The following is a 16,523-nucleotide window of genomic DNA, read 5'->3' on the forward strand; positions in this document are numbered from 1 at the left end:
GTGGTGATAGATCAGGGACTTACCTTTATGTCCTTATTGTATTTACAGTTGCTCAGTGAAGAAGGAAGAGAGGAAGCTTGCACATAAGGCAGACGGTATAGCAAACGTATGGATGGAGGGATTTAGTAGAGAGACGGTGAAGAATAAGGGAAAAAATCACCATTTCTTATAAGAAATTTGGTAGTGATTAATCAGTGTTGCATGGTCAACATTGCTCAGAGATACTGTAGGCAAAACTTCCCAGTTTCATTTGTTTTTATACAATGTCTATAGTTATATTACCTTTTAAAGTTGAAAAGCTTTGCATAGAAAGATTCCAAATTACATTAATAAAATGGTTATACAAAAATAAATATTCTAGAAAAACTAGAAATACATTTTTTCAGAATAATGGGAATGTATTTTTGATCCACGCTTTTTTGATTTTCCAAGCACAATACTGTCAGTGAATATATAGAGAAAGCATTCTAATACTTACTTAACTTAATCTTCATTTTACTGTAGTTATTCATATCCCAAGACAAAAATGGGCTGAGGGATTTTTTTTTTGTAGTGTATTTATTTCTTTTTTCTAATGGAAAACTATCAGTTTTACTTATTACAAACATATTCGTATTTTCCACTTCTATTAATTAAATAATAGAAAAACATATTTTGTTATTATCACAGTTCTAGTAATGAGCAACATGTAACTCACTATTACTGTAATTATTACTTATTTATTTATTTAATCCAATTTTGAAACTGCTCAACTCCTTAATGAGTCTGGGTCTCAAGTAAACTAGCTTTTATTATTCCCTAAAAAAGTGAGAAGTCTTAAGTTCCTGTGTTATTGTTTGCCATTACCTGGAGAGTGAATAATGCAAGCTTGTGAAATGTTTGCCAAGTTTTAATTTAAAAAGTTTTATTTGATAGGAAATAGTTCTTAAGAAAGAATATGTTCAAGTAATTTTCCATTTTTATATTATTAACGTTTATGCTAAGTTGGAGAGCCAGTATAGTATAGTGGTTAAAGCACTAGTCTAGAAATTGGTACTCTATGAATTCTAGTCCCACTTTAGGCACTAAGTCAATGACTGACCTTGGACAGGTCACTTTCTATCAATGCTAAGAAAGAGGCAATGGCAAACTATTTCCAAAAAAATGTTGCCAAGAAAATTTCAGGGACTGGTCAGGCAATCACCAATACTGACTTGAAGGCACTTCTGTACAAGTTAATATCACCAAATAAGTTAATAAAAGCAATGGTAAAACAGTGATATCAATTTTATAACCAAATGGCTATGTGGTTATAAGCCCTTATTCATTTACTAAGTAAAGTTATGAATTGTTCTGGTACTTTTAAAAACAGGTAAATGTGCAACTATATTGTTTCCATGACTGCTAGAATGAAATACATATGTATTATTGAACTGTAAATCAGTAAATAAATGGACTGATTTTATTCAGAGCATTCTTATAATGCCCACTCACGTAAAGGCTCAGGGCCATTTACAGAAATAGAATTACAAGAGCAGAAACACATTAAACATAAATTTTATAACATTAAAAATGCATTTCAGAAGTATTAAGACAGTTGAAGCCATCAGGAGGCACAGGAAACTAAGAGGTTGCTTGATTTCCAATAACTTTGTTCGACAACATGGATATGCCAAAGAGAAGGCAGAGTTAAGTGTAGATGTCAATTAAATCCACAGTAAAACGGCAAAAGAGGCTACATTGATGTTTTAAGAGTGTTGGATGAAGAGTTCAGGAATAGGCAGTTCTATAAGGAGCTTGATACTAAGCTGTGTGAGCATTTTATACTGTACATAATGATAATTGTGAGTTGGTCTTAGGAACCAGTGAAGTTGTTTGTACGTGGACATAGGCAAAACTTTTAGGAGGCACCAACCCTCACATATTTTGCTATGTTCTGGGCTAAGTGCAATTTCTGAGCCTTTTCAAGACTGTTTAATGCGTTACAATTTGTTCTTCCGATAGTGACAGAACTGGTCAAAGACTTAAAGGCTGTCTTTGTTACTGGTGATATATGATTGAAAGCATCATGCTAAATTCAGAACAAACTGCAGACTGCGAACCTGATCAGTAAGAGGAAATGCAGCTTTGTTCAGAATAGTAATTTACCCTGAGTCCCAGTCCATCTTATCCATTCAGACCCCTTCAATCTGGGCACATAGAAGCCTAAATGAAATCTAACCTCTAAATCACAGAAAAGGAAAAATATAACTGCCATCAGCACCGATGACTGCCTTCTCTAAACCTGTGAACGATTCTTTCCAATGGCTTTATACGGATGTTAAATGACATGGCACACAAGACAAAATCTTATGGGTCCCCATCTTCTGAATATGTTTGGAGAGATAGGAACAGAACTATCTCAAAGTATTACCACCAGACTCCTAATAGAAAAATGATGCAAGAAGACAGAGTTGCTCATGTCTAAACATGCTGAGTTTTAAGGCATATATGAGTTGTTAGTACAATGTTTTTAAAAGTATTCATTCTTTCGTATTTCAGATTGATTAGTCTAAATCAACTGATAAACTGATCATGTTTACTCGTTTGAAGTAAGGAGGGGAAATGTGCAATTTTTATCTATCCTCCCTCCCTCCCTCCCTCCCTCCCTCCCTTCCTCCCTTCCTTCCTTCCTTCCTTCCTTCCTTCCTTCCTTCCTTCCTTCCTTCCTTCCTTCTGTTTATATGGCCACCATCTCATAGAAACAACTTTAATAAACCTCAGCTACTTCTTGAACAGAAATTTGAGCTGTATTTATTAAAAATGTTACATCACTATGATACACTGAAGCTAAAAATAAACAAAGAAAACAACCATTGCACTGTACTGTTGGTCACTCATTTATGATTCACCATATAAATTAATTAACTAAAATGGATTGCTTTTGTGTTAAATAGATAAAAGGCTGCAACTGCAATTTTAAATTCCCAGCAAAAACAAACAGGTGAAATATCTGCACCTTCTTTCTCATCAATAAGATACTGCTATTAATAAATAAGAACTTTGAAATGCCTTTTAAATTTTGATTGGGCCATTAATATTTGAAAAGGGCAGTTTATAAAGCAAGTAACCAGAAATGCTAGCAAAACCCCAAAGGATTCTGAAAATGGGAAGGTGTTCTATTTATACACCACTGAAAAGGCCTCCTATTTATTGAAGCTCTACTTGACTTATTCAACTTTTTATTTTCAATACTTCTCGCACATTTCTATTATTCATAATTGATAAACTCACCTTATACCATACATATTATAGGGGTTGCTTTATATTTAGTTTTGTCACTTAATTTTATCAACGACATGTATCGCATAATGCTTCAAGTAAAAGTATAGTTTCGGTTTTCTCAAAAGATAGATTGGATTTGATAGCCAACTATAATTTAATTGCTATTATTTCTTCTTTGCTGTGCTTCTCTTGTTTATATGCTATTCTTTTCACATTGAGCTGCTTTACATTATTCGTGGTTGCCTTCAGTGGGCTAAATGAAATTCTTCATGGGCTGCGCAAGAGTGAAAGTGGTTTCAATCACTGAAACAGAAGATTTTAAGATAAGGTCTTTTTTGTACATTATTGGAGTGCTAAGATTTCTATTTCAATGTGGTCGAATCCATAAAATATTTGAAATCAAAATGTACATAATGAAGAGGAGATGTGGTACATAGAATGATATTATAATTATAATATTATAATATTATATTATTATAATACTATATAACTCTTATAGAATTTATTACATAGACCTGTGCAAAGAGACTAAAGTTAGCTTTGACAACATGATTCAGGCAGTCTGCTTGGTTTTGCTAAAGTGAAGAGGCCATTCCAGTTGTTTCAATGAAATGGTTTGAATGCCTTGAATGACTTTGGGCCAGCACTTATCAGGAAAGTCTCCTCTCAGCTATGCCCGTCATCTACCTCTATTGCTGCCTACTAGCCTCCCTCCAGTCTGATAGCATCAGACCATCATATGCAGGATTGGAATAGGGCATTACTGGCTAAGATTGGAGTAAGGCATTACTGGCTAATGCATTGCAGAGGATTTGAACATACATATATTTAAAATATATTTTTTAATATGAATAGAATGGCTTGTCTTGAGAAACTGTTTCAGATGCTTTCAGTGCTGCCAACCATGATATACCTCTGGCTCATCTCTGAATATTGGGAGTCTGGGGCATGGTTTTGTGGACCTTCTTCTTTCTTTGTGATCAAATCTAGTTGTGGGGGGAGGAAGAGATGAAGTCCTAGGACTTCATCCCAGGCCTCTAATATGTGTGGTCTATTAGAACTGTTACCCCTTTTTTAAACATCTACATGAGATTATTAAGTGAGGTCAACTTCTATTTGGATCAAATATGAGCAATATGTTACGATACCCATTTGTAACTCTCAACCTCAGGCTGATCGGATGATGTTATCAAAGCCTTGTCCCATTGTCTCAGGGCTGGGTGGTGGAGGCACATGGAGAGAAATAACTTTAACGTCAACGCTGACAAGATTGAGTAGTTGTGGGGTTTTGAGTCATGTCAGGAATGCTGTACAATTTGCTTGAGGAACAGGTGGCAGCTGTAGTTAAAAGGATATTCACCACATCCATCTTTTGATAGAACTGTGCTCCCATCTAAAGTAGAGGCCCTTTCAGACAGTCACTCATGATTTGGTCACCTCATATATGGAGTATTGCAATATACATTGGATTCAAAATGTTACACTTCTTTCACTTAAATAAAAATGTAATTTCAGAGTAAAAAACAAACATATTTGCTCTAGTGTCAGTCCAAGGGGAAAGCTAAGTCATCTCTTATGAAAAGAATTGATGTTCAATCTAATTAAATTTGTGATGCTAAAGACTAATTTCTCCAGGGAGTCAAAAATAGGAGTTCAGTTAGATACATAATTAATTGATTATGTGCCATCAAGTCAGTGTCATCTCTAAATAGATGAACTTTCTCCAGGATGATCTGGCCCTAACCTTACGCTAGGTTTTTCAACAATGCACTCAATGCCACTATAAAAATCTGTCCATCTTTCTGCTAGTTCTCCTGCTTTCCATCTTTCACAGCATTATGATCTTTTCAAGGGAAACAGGTCTTTGCATAAGGTGCCCAGAATACAATATTTCTGCCTAGTCATTTGTGCCTTAAATTAGAACTCTAGAACTTGTTCAGTGATTCTTTAGTTTGAATTCTTGGCTACCATGGTATTCTCAGATGGTTTCTCCAACACCAAACTTCAGAAGATCAATATATTTTTCTCTCCTAAGTATATACATGTCAACTACCGTAAATACGTTTTCAAAGCTTTCATTGCATTCCTACTAGTACTAGTCTATGGCGTAGTTCAGTGATGGCGAACCTTTTAGAGACCGAGTGCCCAAACTGCAACCCAAAACCCACTTATGCATCGTCGGGTGCTGGGTGGGTGTGGCCCATTGAGTGGGTGTGGCCCATTGGGTGGGCGTGGCTGCGGTGGTAACAGCAGACTGGGTGGGACTAAAAAGTTCAATCAATCAATTCCAACTTTGCAAGATCTTTTTTTTTCCCCATGAGAAGTTGAAATTGACTGATTGATTGAAACTCTTTTTTTTTGCACACGGCGGCGGAGGCCTAAAGCGAAAAGGTTTTATAAAACCCAGCTGAAGGCCTAGGACTGGGGCGACGGCGCGCATGTCCACAGAGAGGGCTCTGACTGCTGCCTCTGGCACTCGTGCCATAGGTTTGCCACCACTGGCGTAGTTCTTGACTGTTGCACACGGCAGTCTTCAAAAACAGAAGCTATCAGTATGAATTTTAATTCTGATTGCTTTACCTGTTCTCACTGATTCGTTTTTTTATATCTTAAATATTAGTGCCATTTTTCACAGCATACCCTGACTTTCATTAGTAAACATCCCAGATTATTTGTACTTTCAGCTATCAGAGTAATGTCATTAGCATTGTTCAGGTTATTGATCAGCTGGGTCAGCTAAATTATCACACAATTCATGACAGATACATGAGCCAGTCTTTTTTTTTTTTTGATTTCTCTTATTGAATCCCTTTCTGCTACCAATATTATAGTATCTTAATATTTAAATATAAACAAGAGACACATATAACTGTGATTGAGAAGTATGACTTATTGATTGATTGGTGTAGGCCAATATGATATAGTAGCTAGGGGATCTGTTTGGAAAGATTCCAGTTCTTATCCATTTCCTGAGACAGTCTTATATCTGCCTTTTTATCTTACCCTACTTCAGAAGCTGCTTCAAAGGATAGGGTTATATAGTCTGTATTAAATATTTTGGTGGAACGGAAGACTACGAATATAATAAATAAAATATTCCACATTCAGGACATGTTGCTACTGCTGCTGACAATGATGACAGCAACGACAAAAGGCTTCAATACATTGAAAAGCATTTTAAAATGATTCTAGGTTGTAAAACATGTCATTATTCAGAAGCATTTTTTAAAATGAAGAAGCCTAATTATAGAAGCAGCTTTTCCGATGACATGTGAAATGAGAGATCTGAGGTTGGAGGAACACAAGTTAAAAGAGATTCTATGTTTGTGTTTATGTTTGTGTGTGTGTTTTCTAGGAATTGCGATGGAGAAACATGTATGGACACAAGTGATATCTTATATGCTTGGGCAAGAAATGCACCACCAACAAGATTACCAAAAGGTATGAGATCTTTTGTAATATAGCATTCTACACAAGATGTAATAATAGGAAAAGCAATTTATGTTACATTACTGCACTAATTTATGTATTACTCTAATAGTAGTGAATATTTTTACTCAGACAGTTAGACTTTCAGAGAGTCAAATTGCTCACTTAGCAATTTACTATAAAAAGGGGTGTTTGGGAATTTTTTCCACTTTTTTTTTTACTTTTAATGTATAGCTGAACGCATTATGTAGTACATCTTCCTGCTGATTTTTTTTTCTTTTATCTGCAGTTGCCAATAACTTTTATGGCTAATAAATTATGAAAAATTAGTAAATCCATTTGGCTTGCAGCAGGATATGTCAAAAAGATTTTCAAAATCTTGTATTATAACAGTAACTTTTCATGTTCCCATGTTATAAAACAAATAAAAATAAATAAAAAATAAGTAAATCATATATGAACTAGGATATCTCACCATTTCTATTTGATTTTTGTTCTTCTTAAGATTGAGATAATACAGAACTATCAAGTAGAACTATCTATTGCAGTATTTATTTTCCTTGAAGGACGTACTTTAGGTTTCTTCAGCGAATATAAGTGCAAAATGTTGCTTTTGTATATTAAATCTTTAAAATAACGTGCTCCTTACTTTAGGATTTTTTACATTAAGGATATGCTTGAATATAATTATGTGAGTTTCACGTTTTCTTCCTCCTCAAGGTGTTGGGTTTAAAGTTGGAGGAGAAACGGGGAGCAAATATTTTGTTCTCCAAGTCCATTATGGGGATGTTGGTGCATTCAAAGGTATGTAAAATCTTTACTCTTGCTCTTATGAGTAAGATAAATAAAGGAACTAATTTGGTCACTGAAGTTCCATCAGTAATGAAGTCATAAATGTGCCTACTATAGGATGGCAGAGCTTCCTTTATTAAATAAATTTAGAATAAATCTGTCAATAGGCTAATACACTAGATTTCCAAAATTACTTTGGTTTCACAATGGAACTTTTATAACTGGTGATGTCACAGTCTCTGTCTTGCACCTCTCACTGCATAATTAAGAATGCAACAAGATTCAGTTTTGAGTGCTAGTTAACATGGCCTCCTCTGATATCTATAAACACATAATCCTTGAGGATTTCCATTGAAGTTCTTGAGCTTCTCCCTGCTATCTCCTCCACATTGAGATTTGGACAGGAGAGATAGCAAGAATATCTTCTTGGAACTGGGGCAGGACAGAATGGATCCATTTCATCTTAAACTCGGTAAATTTAAGTAACCTTTTTTTAAAAAGAAAGATAAATTTTAAGTACTCGTTACAGTGCTTTTCTTTTTTTAAACTGTTAACTAGTCGTCTGAAATCATGATGGTAGAGTAATTAAATTGAATAAAATTAAATTGATGTTAAATTAAGAAAGGTTTATGTTTATTCACTATATTTCTGTTAGACTCTTTGAATCTATTTCAGTTTTGCAAATATTATAGACCATTTTGGTAGTTTGTTAATGTAAATCTCATAGTTGTGACAGCATGCCATTGCAGCACATTTCAGTAATGATTGCATCTTGTGTCTGTGGGTTTAAGTTTTAGCAAGTGAAAATGGATTCCGATTTATAAATGCCAAAGACTCTGCTTGATAAGAGCAGCAAATCAGTAATTCATAGTCACTGTTAGCTCAGTTGAAATTAATTTCAACTGCACTTAGATAATATTTTGTAGATTACTTATCTCTCTCTCCCCCTTTCAATTCTCTTCAAGGCTAAATTGCATTAAGGTGTTTATAGTAGAGTCTTTATTGTTCTTTGCAACATGTTCTCTGATCCATGTAATTATACCTAGTTAACATACATGTGATTTTCTTCTTCCAAAATAATCTGATTATTTTTTTTGTTCATTTTGATGTTTATGTTTTATTCTGTTTTTAAACAGCTCCAATTTGTTTATAGTAAAAATACATTCCAATGAAGAGGTTATAAAGGACTGGAAAAATTAGACATAGTTTTAAACCTATGTTAAATTCCACTCTCAGTAAATTTTTGCCACAGATAATCTTGATTATTCCTGAAAAAAATTAGGCGATGTTGAAACTATTATTATTTGAATGGGAAACAGCTGAAACTTCTAGACTAAAAAAATTAACCATTTCCATATTATTGCCAAGAAAATTACAGTCATCATGGGACATTACCTCAATATTTCCAGCTGTTTAATTTAACAAAGTGTGTGAAACAGTCATCATGGGACATCACCTCAATATTTCCAGCTGTTTCATTTAACAAAGTTTGTGATGCACGACACTATTTCTTTATTCAGGGGCAGGTCTTCATAAGATTCATTAGGTCTTCGTCATAGGCTACATTGGCAAAACTGCAAAAGAAGATCAAAATCTATTGTATCATAAGTATTAACTTAATTAAAAACTTAGTTTTGCTTTAAATGGCCATTTCCTAATCTTTGAAATGTGCATTTATAAATATATCTTAGATGTGCATCTACAAACATTCCTCCACATGCTTTCATACATTATGTAGCAAGAGATGACATTTAAGATAAACTTTTAAGTAAACATTTTTATCATTTTCTTATTTGTGACTACATTTGCCCTGTATTTTTGTCTAGTTTAGAATAGTCAGTAACAAATGATTTTATTAACACTGGGTACATTTATCACTACTTCCATGTGTAATATTTCACAAATAAGTTAGGAATCGAAAATTGCTTTCTATTTCTTCTGGGCTTTTTAAAAAACATAACCATGGTACGATAAGTGGGTTTTAGGATTTTTTAGTTTTATAAGCCTTTAATGTATCGTTTGAGTGGCAGTTACCATTTATTTTTTTTAGTGATCAAAGAATCAGGAGCTGATACTCCTATCACAATGGATTTTGCTATAGAGAGTCTGCAGTTCAGAAGTGCTATTAAATCCACAGTAGTAAGCATAGATTCTTGTTTGATCTCTGTTGGAAACGCTGCCTAGAGAATCAGCTTGAAAGAAATCTGCTTCCGAGAGTAGGTTGAATACATTTTCCACTCATTGCCATAGGGCAAATAGAAGCTAATAATTCACTTGTTCTAATGGCATATATACTTGCTGTCTAACTGAAATGCAAAAATCAAAGGAATTATCCTAGACTGAGAGGCAAATGGGGACGAACATATGCTCTATACGGCTCATTGTGTTCAGGCAACCCGTATAGCATATGTAGTACTTGCTAAGAAAGGAAATTTTATGATCTTGTTTTTTCCAAGACAAAATTGGTTAGACATTGCCATTTTTGAAAATAGAGGCATAAGAACTAAAAAAATGGGCCATATGTTGAAATTCTGTTAGAATATTTATATATCATATTATTTAATATAGGAATGTGTTAATTGCAAAAATTAAAAAACTGTTACGCAAAGCTGAAGATTTTATTTTGCATTAGAACAGCAGGCAATTTTTTTGAAGTAGGGAAGCTATATGGATTTAGAGGTAGCAATTATTTCCCTGGGGTTTTGACTTGTGAATTTAGTTTATTCACATATTGTTTTTATTTACTACAGATGAAAATGTGATAATGATGGCTTGTGAATTCTGCAATCTTATAATTTTGGGAGAAGTAAATTTCACAAAATAGCAATAACATATGATTTTTACCTCCTTAGAAATCTCCCACAATGTTGTTTCATAACTACTGTGTTTGTTTTGAATTTATTTAATGAATTAAGAATTGAAATATATGAATGTTTTAATCTACAGAAAATGTGTGTATAACATTCCCTATTCCAATGCTGTTTATGTTTCTCATACCATCTGCCCTTTCTGGATCAACAATGCCTGACCACATCTAGAAAAACAATCCAGTTCTTTGCTTGGCTAAAGATAATGAGTTGCTCTTGGCAAATTATAATCAGTCAATGGAACATCTCTGACTTAGTAAAATGAAACTCAACTACTTCACAGGATTGTTTTAGGATGAAATAAGAAAAGTTATAATGTGATCTGCGTTTTCTAAAAGGAATTCTAATTTCCTATATCTCTGTAATGATCTTCCTTTCTCATTTGCTTTTCTGAGCTTTTCTCTAACCAGTTAACTGTTTATGTTCTAGCTATTTAAAGAATTTTCTGTAAAAAAATATTGTCTCCTAAAGCAATCCGCATGTTTAAAAGATGAGGAGAAATACCAAAAGTTTATAGTTTAAAAAGACAAGAACCTCAAAGTAGGGACTAAAAAAAGAGATTCTTTAGCCCTCTCCTTTGGACTTCTTGTCTTTTTAGATTATAAATATTTGGTTTTCATATTGAATATTTCCAATAAGCAATTATCTAGTCATCTATTCAATACTAACAAGAAATTTTAATATTTTTGCAGATAAACACAAAGACTGTTCTGGAGTGACTTTACATCTGACTAATCAAAAGTAAGTATCTTTCATGTAGTTTCTTAAATATTTTCTCCAATTCTTTTGCAAGGATTAATATGAACTTTAACAAAATAAAATTCTAGTGATAGTTCAGGTACATCCTTTAACAAGACAGATTATTTAAAGTGACTTGATAATATAATTCTAAAATTGTAGAAAGGCAATTTTGAATAAAGTATATTGTCTTTTCCATCTTGAAAAATAAATATTTGACTTTTAATATGTAGCCAAAGTAAATATTCTTTGGAAAGGATTACCAATTACTACTTTTTTATCTTTAGCTTTCAGTGAAAAAGGTTATTTAGCACAAATCTAGTTTTACTACTCATTGCTGCTTGATTATGAATTGTTCTTTAATCCCAGTTTCTTTAATGATATAACATGGCCAAATAGCTGTTTTCTTTTAAAACAAACAGCTAGCCATACAGATTGGGTAGATTCAGTTAAAGTTGCTTTGTTATTAGTAGAGTAAAAATATAGTAAGTCATAAATCAGGGCAATATATGTAAATTTGATATGGGGTTCTTCTTTTTCTTTTAAAGACAGCCTCTGATTGCTGGCATGTATCTTATGATGTCCATGGATACTGTTATACCGCCTGGAGAAAAAGGTGAATAAATACGTCCACCCAGCTGTCCCTCAGTCTTTGCAAACTTTTCAGTGGAAACAGTATAACACTTACTGGTGTGGACTTTTTATACTAAAAGCTTTATTAGAAGAATATTAGAACAAGTTACGATACTAGTTTCTTTGATTATCATATCAGAACATGAACATTGCAATTTAAGAAAAAGTATCAAATTGTGATAATTACTGATTTCTAAATGCATTTTATTATTATTACATAGGGACTACAGGGTTGAAAAAAGGGAAAATATTCCTTTAATCAGTACTTTTTCCAATTTTCATTTTTTTTTTAATGATGGGAATATACATAAGTACGGACTTGTAATCAGACATAAAGGGAGCTGCATTACTAAAATTCTAATGCTTTAGGTATTTATTTTAGTTTTAAGTCATCATACACATACACATTTACAGAGAAATTAGTGAGCCTCCGAAGTATTTCTGCATAATCAAGGAACAAATCATACAGTGTACAATATACTATCTTTAATTTCTCTTAATTATTATCCAAGTTTCACAATAGACTATAACTTCCAGTTAATATGGCTCAGCTTCAGGGTTCTCTTGTCTCATTGGCTGCAAGCAAAAGACTGAAGACTTTCACTTCCATGGTTAAGTAGCCTTACCATAGACCCCATATTTGAAATTGTACTTAATATTTACAGTGATATTCTGAATCAATTCAGTTTCATGGGTTTTAGACTTCTCTTCCTTATACTGGGCATTCCCAGATTTGTTGAACTCTCCAGCCTCTCTCCCATTCCTATCCCACATTTCCTAATCTTGGACTCATATTTCTAAAATACTGAGGATTTTTAAAACCTCAAAACAGCATACTTTGCTAAGAAATATCTGTTTAACATTTATCTGCAAATAGAATCCTCCCTCCCCCAAACCCGCTGATATAATTCCATGCACTTGTGGATTGATTGATTGATTGACTCTGCATGGTAAGAACAGTATTATGCATATGAATATATGAATACATGCTTCTTCAGTTAATCAAGCACTATAGCCATTAATGGCAAAGCATGAATGAAACACCATGCAAAGATATTTGTGGATATATGCAAGAAAAATTTCTGCCCACAGCCCTGCTGGAACTAGTATATTGCCAAATATTTCATTTAACTTTGCAACCATAGTTCTCATTGTCTTCAATGTGTAAGCATAATTTTTAATGTCCTTCATATCTGTTTTCTAACAGTGGTGAATGCAGATATTGCGTGCCATTACAAAATGTATCCAATGCATCCATTTGCTTATAGAGTGCACACCCATCACTTAGGTAAGTCTTTACATTAATTGATAATTTTCTTTCCTTGGTAGTTTATGTCTAATTCTTAAAGCCACTTTTGGACATCCTGAGTGAGATAGTAATACCTACTGAATGTTATGAGATGGAATTGGATTGTTATTATTAACTGTAATGTAAATTATTCTATAATATCTACACTACACACACACACACGGACATACACACATAGTGTATCACACATGCATATTAATTTTACTTAAAACTGAAAAATGTTAGGGCAGGAATCCTCTTAAATGCATCTGCTAACTATCTGGTCCAGATTGATAGATATTCATATTACTTAGTATACAGTTTCTGTATCTGGGCTGCAGAAATCCAGATAAACACTAAATAGTAGTAAAGCGATATGATGATCCACATTTAATGACTAAACATTCAGTGCTCATTCAGATTTTTGATGATGTTTAAGAAGTGCTACATATAGTCAATCATCAAAGTTCCAGCTGTTGTGCACTCCTGTGGTTTTATGATCATAGTCTAGGCCAGAGGTAGGCAATCTTGGCTCTTTTATGACTCGTGGACTTGAACTCCAGGAGTCATAAAAGAGCCAAGGTTGCCTACTCTTGATCTAGGCGCTTTATAACCAGAGGGGATTTCTGACTGTCACTGCATTCCACAGTCACATGACCATAATTTGGGACCTTCTCTGCCAACTTTCTGCTAGCAAAGTGTGTGGGGAAGCCAGTCCTGATCACTGTCAGTTGTTAAGCGAAGATTTCACTTAACAACTCACAGTGATTTGCTTAACAATGGTAACTGGGGATTGCCAGAACTGCCATCACTAAGCTTTATGACCACACCACTTAATGATAGATATTTCACTCCCAATTACTGTCATTAAGTGAGGAGTAGCTGTGCAGAAAATCCTTACTATATGCATTTACTGGTTGTTTGGTTATTTGCACCAGATACAATTGTCCTAACTGAGGGAAGCTAATGGTATATGAAGCCAGTGAGGTAGTACTTTTATTAGAGTCAGCCACAAAAATCACTATATAATGATTTCATTGTTTTGTTACACTTAAACTAACCCTAAGTGGGCTGGTCCAGAATTTTTCCATGAATGCAGTTCTGCCAGTATAAGTTTTAGACAGATGGTACAAATGCCAATTTAACTCTTTTAGAATTTTATTACAGTGATTAGGTGATTCAAAATATTGATAGTACAGATTTTTTGAAGACAGGTTGTCAGAAATAATTGTAACATAAAAGTATAAACAACTACTATATAATTGATGTATAATAATACAAATTTTATCCAATTAATTACGATAGCTTTTTATAAGTTAATCTATTAAATGTTATCATATTATAAAATCTTACGCACTGCAATATGAATATAAGTATGTGGGGATGATCTGTGCATTTCTAAGGAGGAAAACATAGAGAGAAAAATCAATGATCCAAACCTTTAGCATTGTCATATGGTTTAAATGGTGAACTTGTAAAGTATTTTTTGTTATTTCTGCATATTTATTTTGCTAAAAAGTGAAATGGTTTAAATCCATAGAAGGTTTAAATCCATAAAATGTGTTTATTTACAAAATAAATAATTTTTGTTGCAGGAAAAGTAGTAAGTGGGTATCGAGTTAGAGATGGTCAATGGACACCGATTGGCCACCAAAGTCCTCAACTGCCACAGGTATGTTTACTTGCATTTTAAAGCTATCTTGAGTTAATGTGCTTCACTGTGAAAGGATAATTATAGTACTCTGTTTTCTTAAAATTTAATGGACAGGTGAATAGTTAGAATATAAAAGTAAACAGGAGAATCATCATGATAGAATGATTAAAATGTTGGAAAAGGAATGGGGAAAATAAGGTTCTATACTCAGTTTTGAAAGGTCACTAGAAGACTTTGAAATGGCCCTCCTTTCTCAGCCCTTTCCATCTCACAGAAATGTTGTTGTGGCAAGAAAATATGTTTTGTTACTATAATAGGTAGTTTTTTGGATTCAAAGAAGATATGCTGCTGTAAATTCATTTGTGAACACTGAGGTGGCTCTGCTGTCCCAGGCTGAAAGCAGTTTTTGGTGGTGCCTGGCTTTGAAGCTACTCCAGGCTTCATAGCATAAGGCTTGCCAGAGGATTGTGTCAGCAGCCGCAGCTTCTAGTTCCTGTCACAGTAGTGCCAGGTTTCCTTCATAGCATCTTTGTAGCACTTGTATGGATGACCTCAAAGTCTCTTCAATCTCCAGTCCACCATAGAACAACTGGTGAGGCATGCCATAGTTGTCCATTCCAGTGATGTGTCCCACCCACCATCACATTGGGTCTCTGATAATCAGGGAATCAGTGCTGGTGAACTCCATGCAATTCAAGACCTCCAGGTTGGAGACATGATCATGCCAACAGATGCCAAGAGAAGAATGTGAAATTTGTCATGTGTCATAAGTAGTGTCCAGAACTCACATCCACATGTGAGAGAAAGGGTGACCACAGCTCTGAAGACTTTCAGCTTTGTGGAGATGCAGACATTGGCCTTGTTGATCCCAGAGTCAATTTCTTTGTCCAAGGACTTTGCCTAAAGACAAAATTAAATATAAGCACATTACCCAATAAAAATACTTTATTATTACTAATGTCACTAAATCAGTAGTTGCAGATTAAACCTAAAAAAATTAAAATGGCACATTAGATAATAGTTTGAATTGATTTTAACCTTATATAAATGATGGACAAAAATACTGTCACAGGCAGCCATTAATATCCATTAATAATTTCTCAAGTGTTTTAGCTGACCTTTTATCTTACATCAGGCTCCAAGATAAGGGAAAATGGATGAGCATCACTGAAGAAAAATAGAGACCAAACGCTAGAGGATTTTTTTCTTTTCATACTACGAATGTCTGTATCTCTCATTCTGCTTCTCTTACTTCCATTTTTGCAGAGGGTATATGAGTAAGCTACCCAATATGCAATGTAAGAGACATTGCAGTATTTCCATTTTTTCTGTTATTTGTGTAGCCAAATTTTGAGCTAGAAAGACTGTTTTTTGTCACTTTACTCAGAAATAAGCACCACAGTGAGAGAAATTTTCAATTATAGGATATTTATTTATTTATTTATTTATTTTATTAGACTTATATGCCGCCCTTCTCCCAACAGGACTCAGGGCGGCTCACAGCATATTAAAACGATACAAATACTATCCCCAATAAAAACCAATTAAAAACAAATATTTACCGCTGTGTTACCATTAAAATTCTAATTAAAATTGTCCCTATTTAAAATTCTCCCTAGGCCAGACCCGCTTGCTGAAAAAGCCATGTCTTGAGGGCGCGGCGAAAAGATAGGAGATCCGGAATCGTCCGGATCTCGGGGGGGTAGTTCGTTCCAGAGGGTGGGGGCACCCACAGAGAAGGCCCTCCCCCTGGGGGTCGCCAGCCGACACTGCTTGGCCGACGGCACCCTGAGGAGGCCCGCTCTGTGGGAGCGTACTGGTCTGTGAGAGGAAATCTGTGGCAGAAGGCGGTCTCGGAGATATCCAGGTCCGATGCCAT

General features: G+C 34.3%; 1 protein-coding gene across 1 annotated transcript in view; it reads left to right on the forward strand.

The window, feature by feature from the left end:
* Window positions 1-16,523, forward strand: part of LOC107287187 (peptidyl-glycine alpha-amidating monooxygenase) — a gene marked incomplete at its 3' end in the record, with an annotated part of 108,507 nt that overhangs the window by 77,418 nt on the left and 14,566 nt on the right. The window contains exons 6-11 of the mRNA XM_015815662.1: window positions 6,599-6,684; window positions 7,393-7,476; window positions 11,024-11,072; window positions 11,618-11,685; window positions 12,910-12,990; window positions 14,586-14,662. Coding sequence (XP_015671148.1) covers window positions 6,599-6,684; window positions 7,393-7,476; window positions 11,024-11,072; window positions 11,618-11,685; window positions 12,910-12,990; window positions 14,586-14,662 — 445 coding nt within the window. The remainder of the gene's footprint in view (window positions 1-6,598; window positions 6,685-7,392; window positions 7,477-11,023; window positions 11,073-11,617; window positions 11,686-12,909; window positions 12,991-14,585; window positions 14,663-16,523) is intronic.

Source organism: Protobothrops mucrosquamatus, unplaced genomic scaffold, assembly GCF_001527695.2.
Source record: "Protobothrops mucrosquamatus isolate PMUCROS unplaced genomic scaffold, P.Mucros_1.0 scaffold360, whole genome shotgun sequence".
Lineage (NCBI taxonomy): Eukaryota > Metazoa > Chordata > Lepidosauria > Squamata > Viperidae > Protobothrops > Protobothrops mucrosquamatus.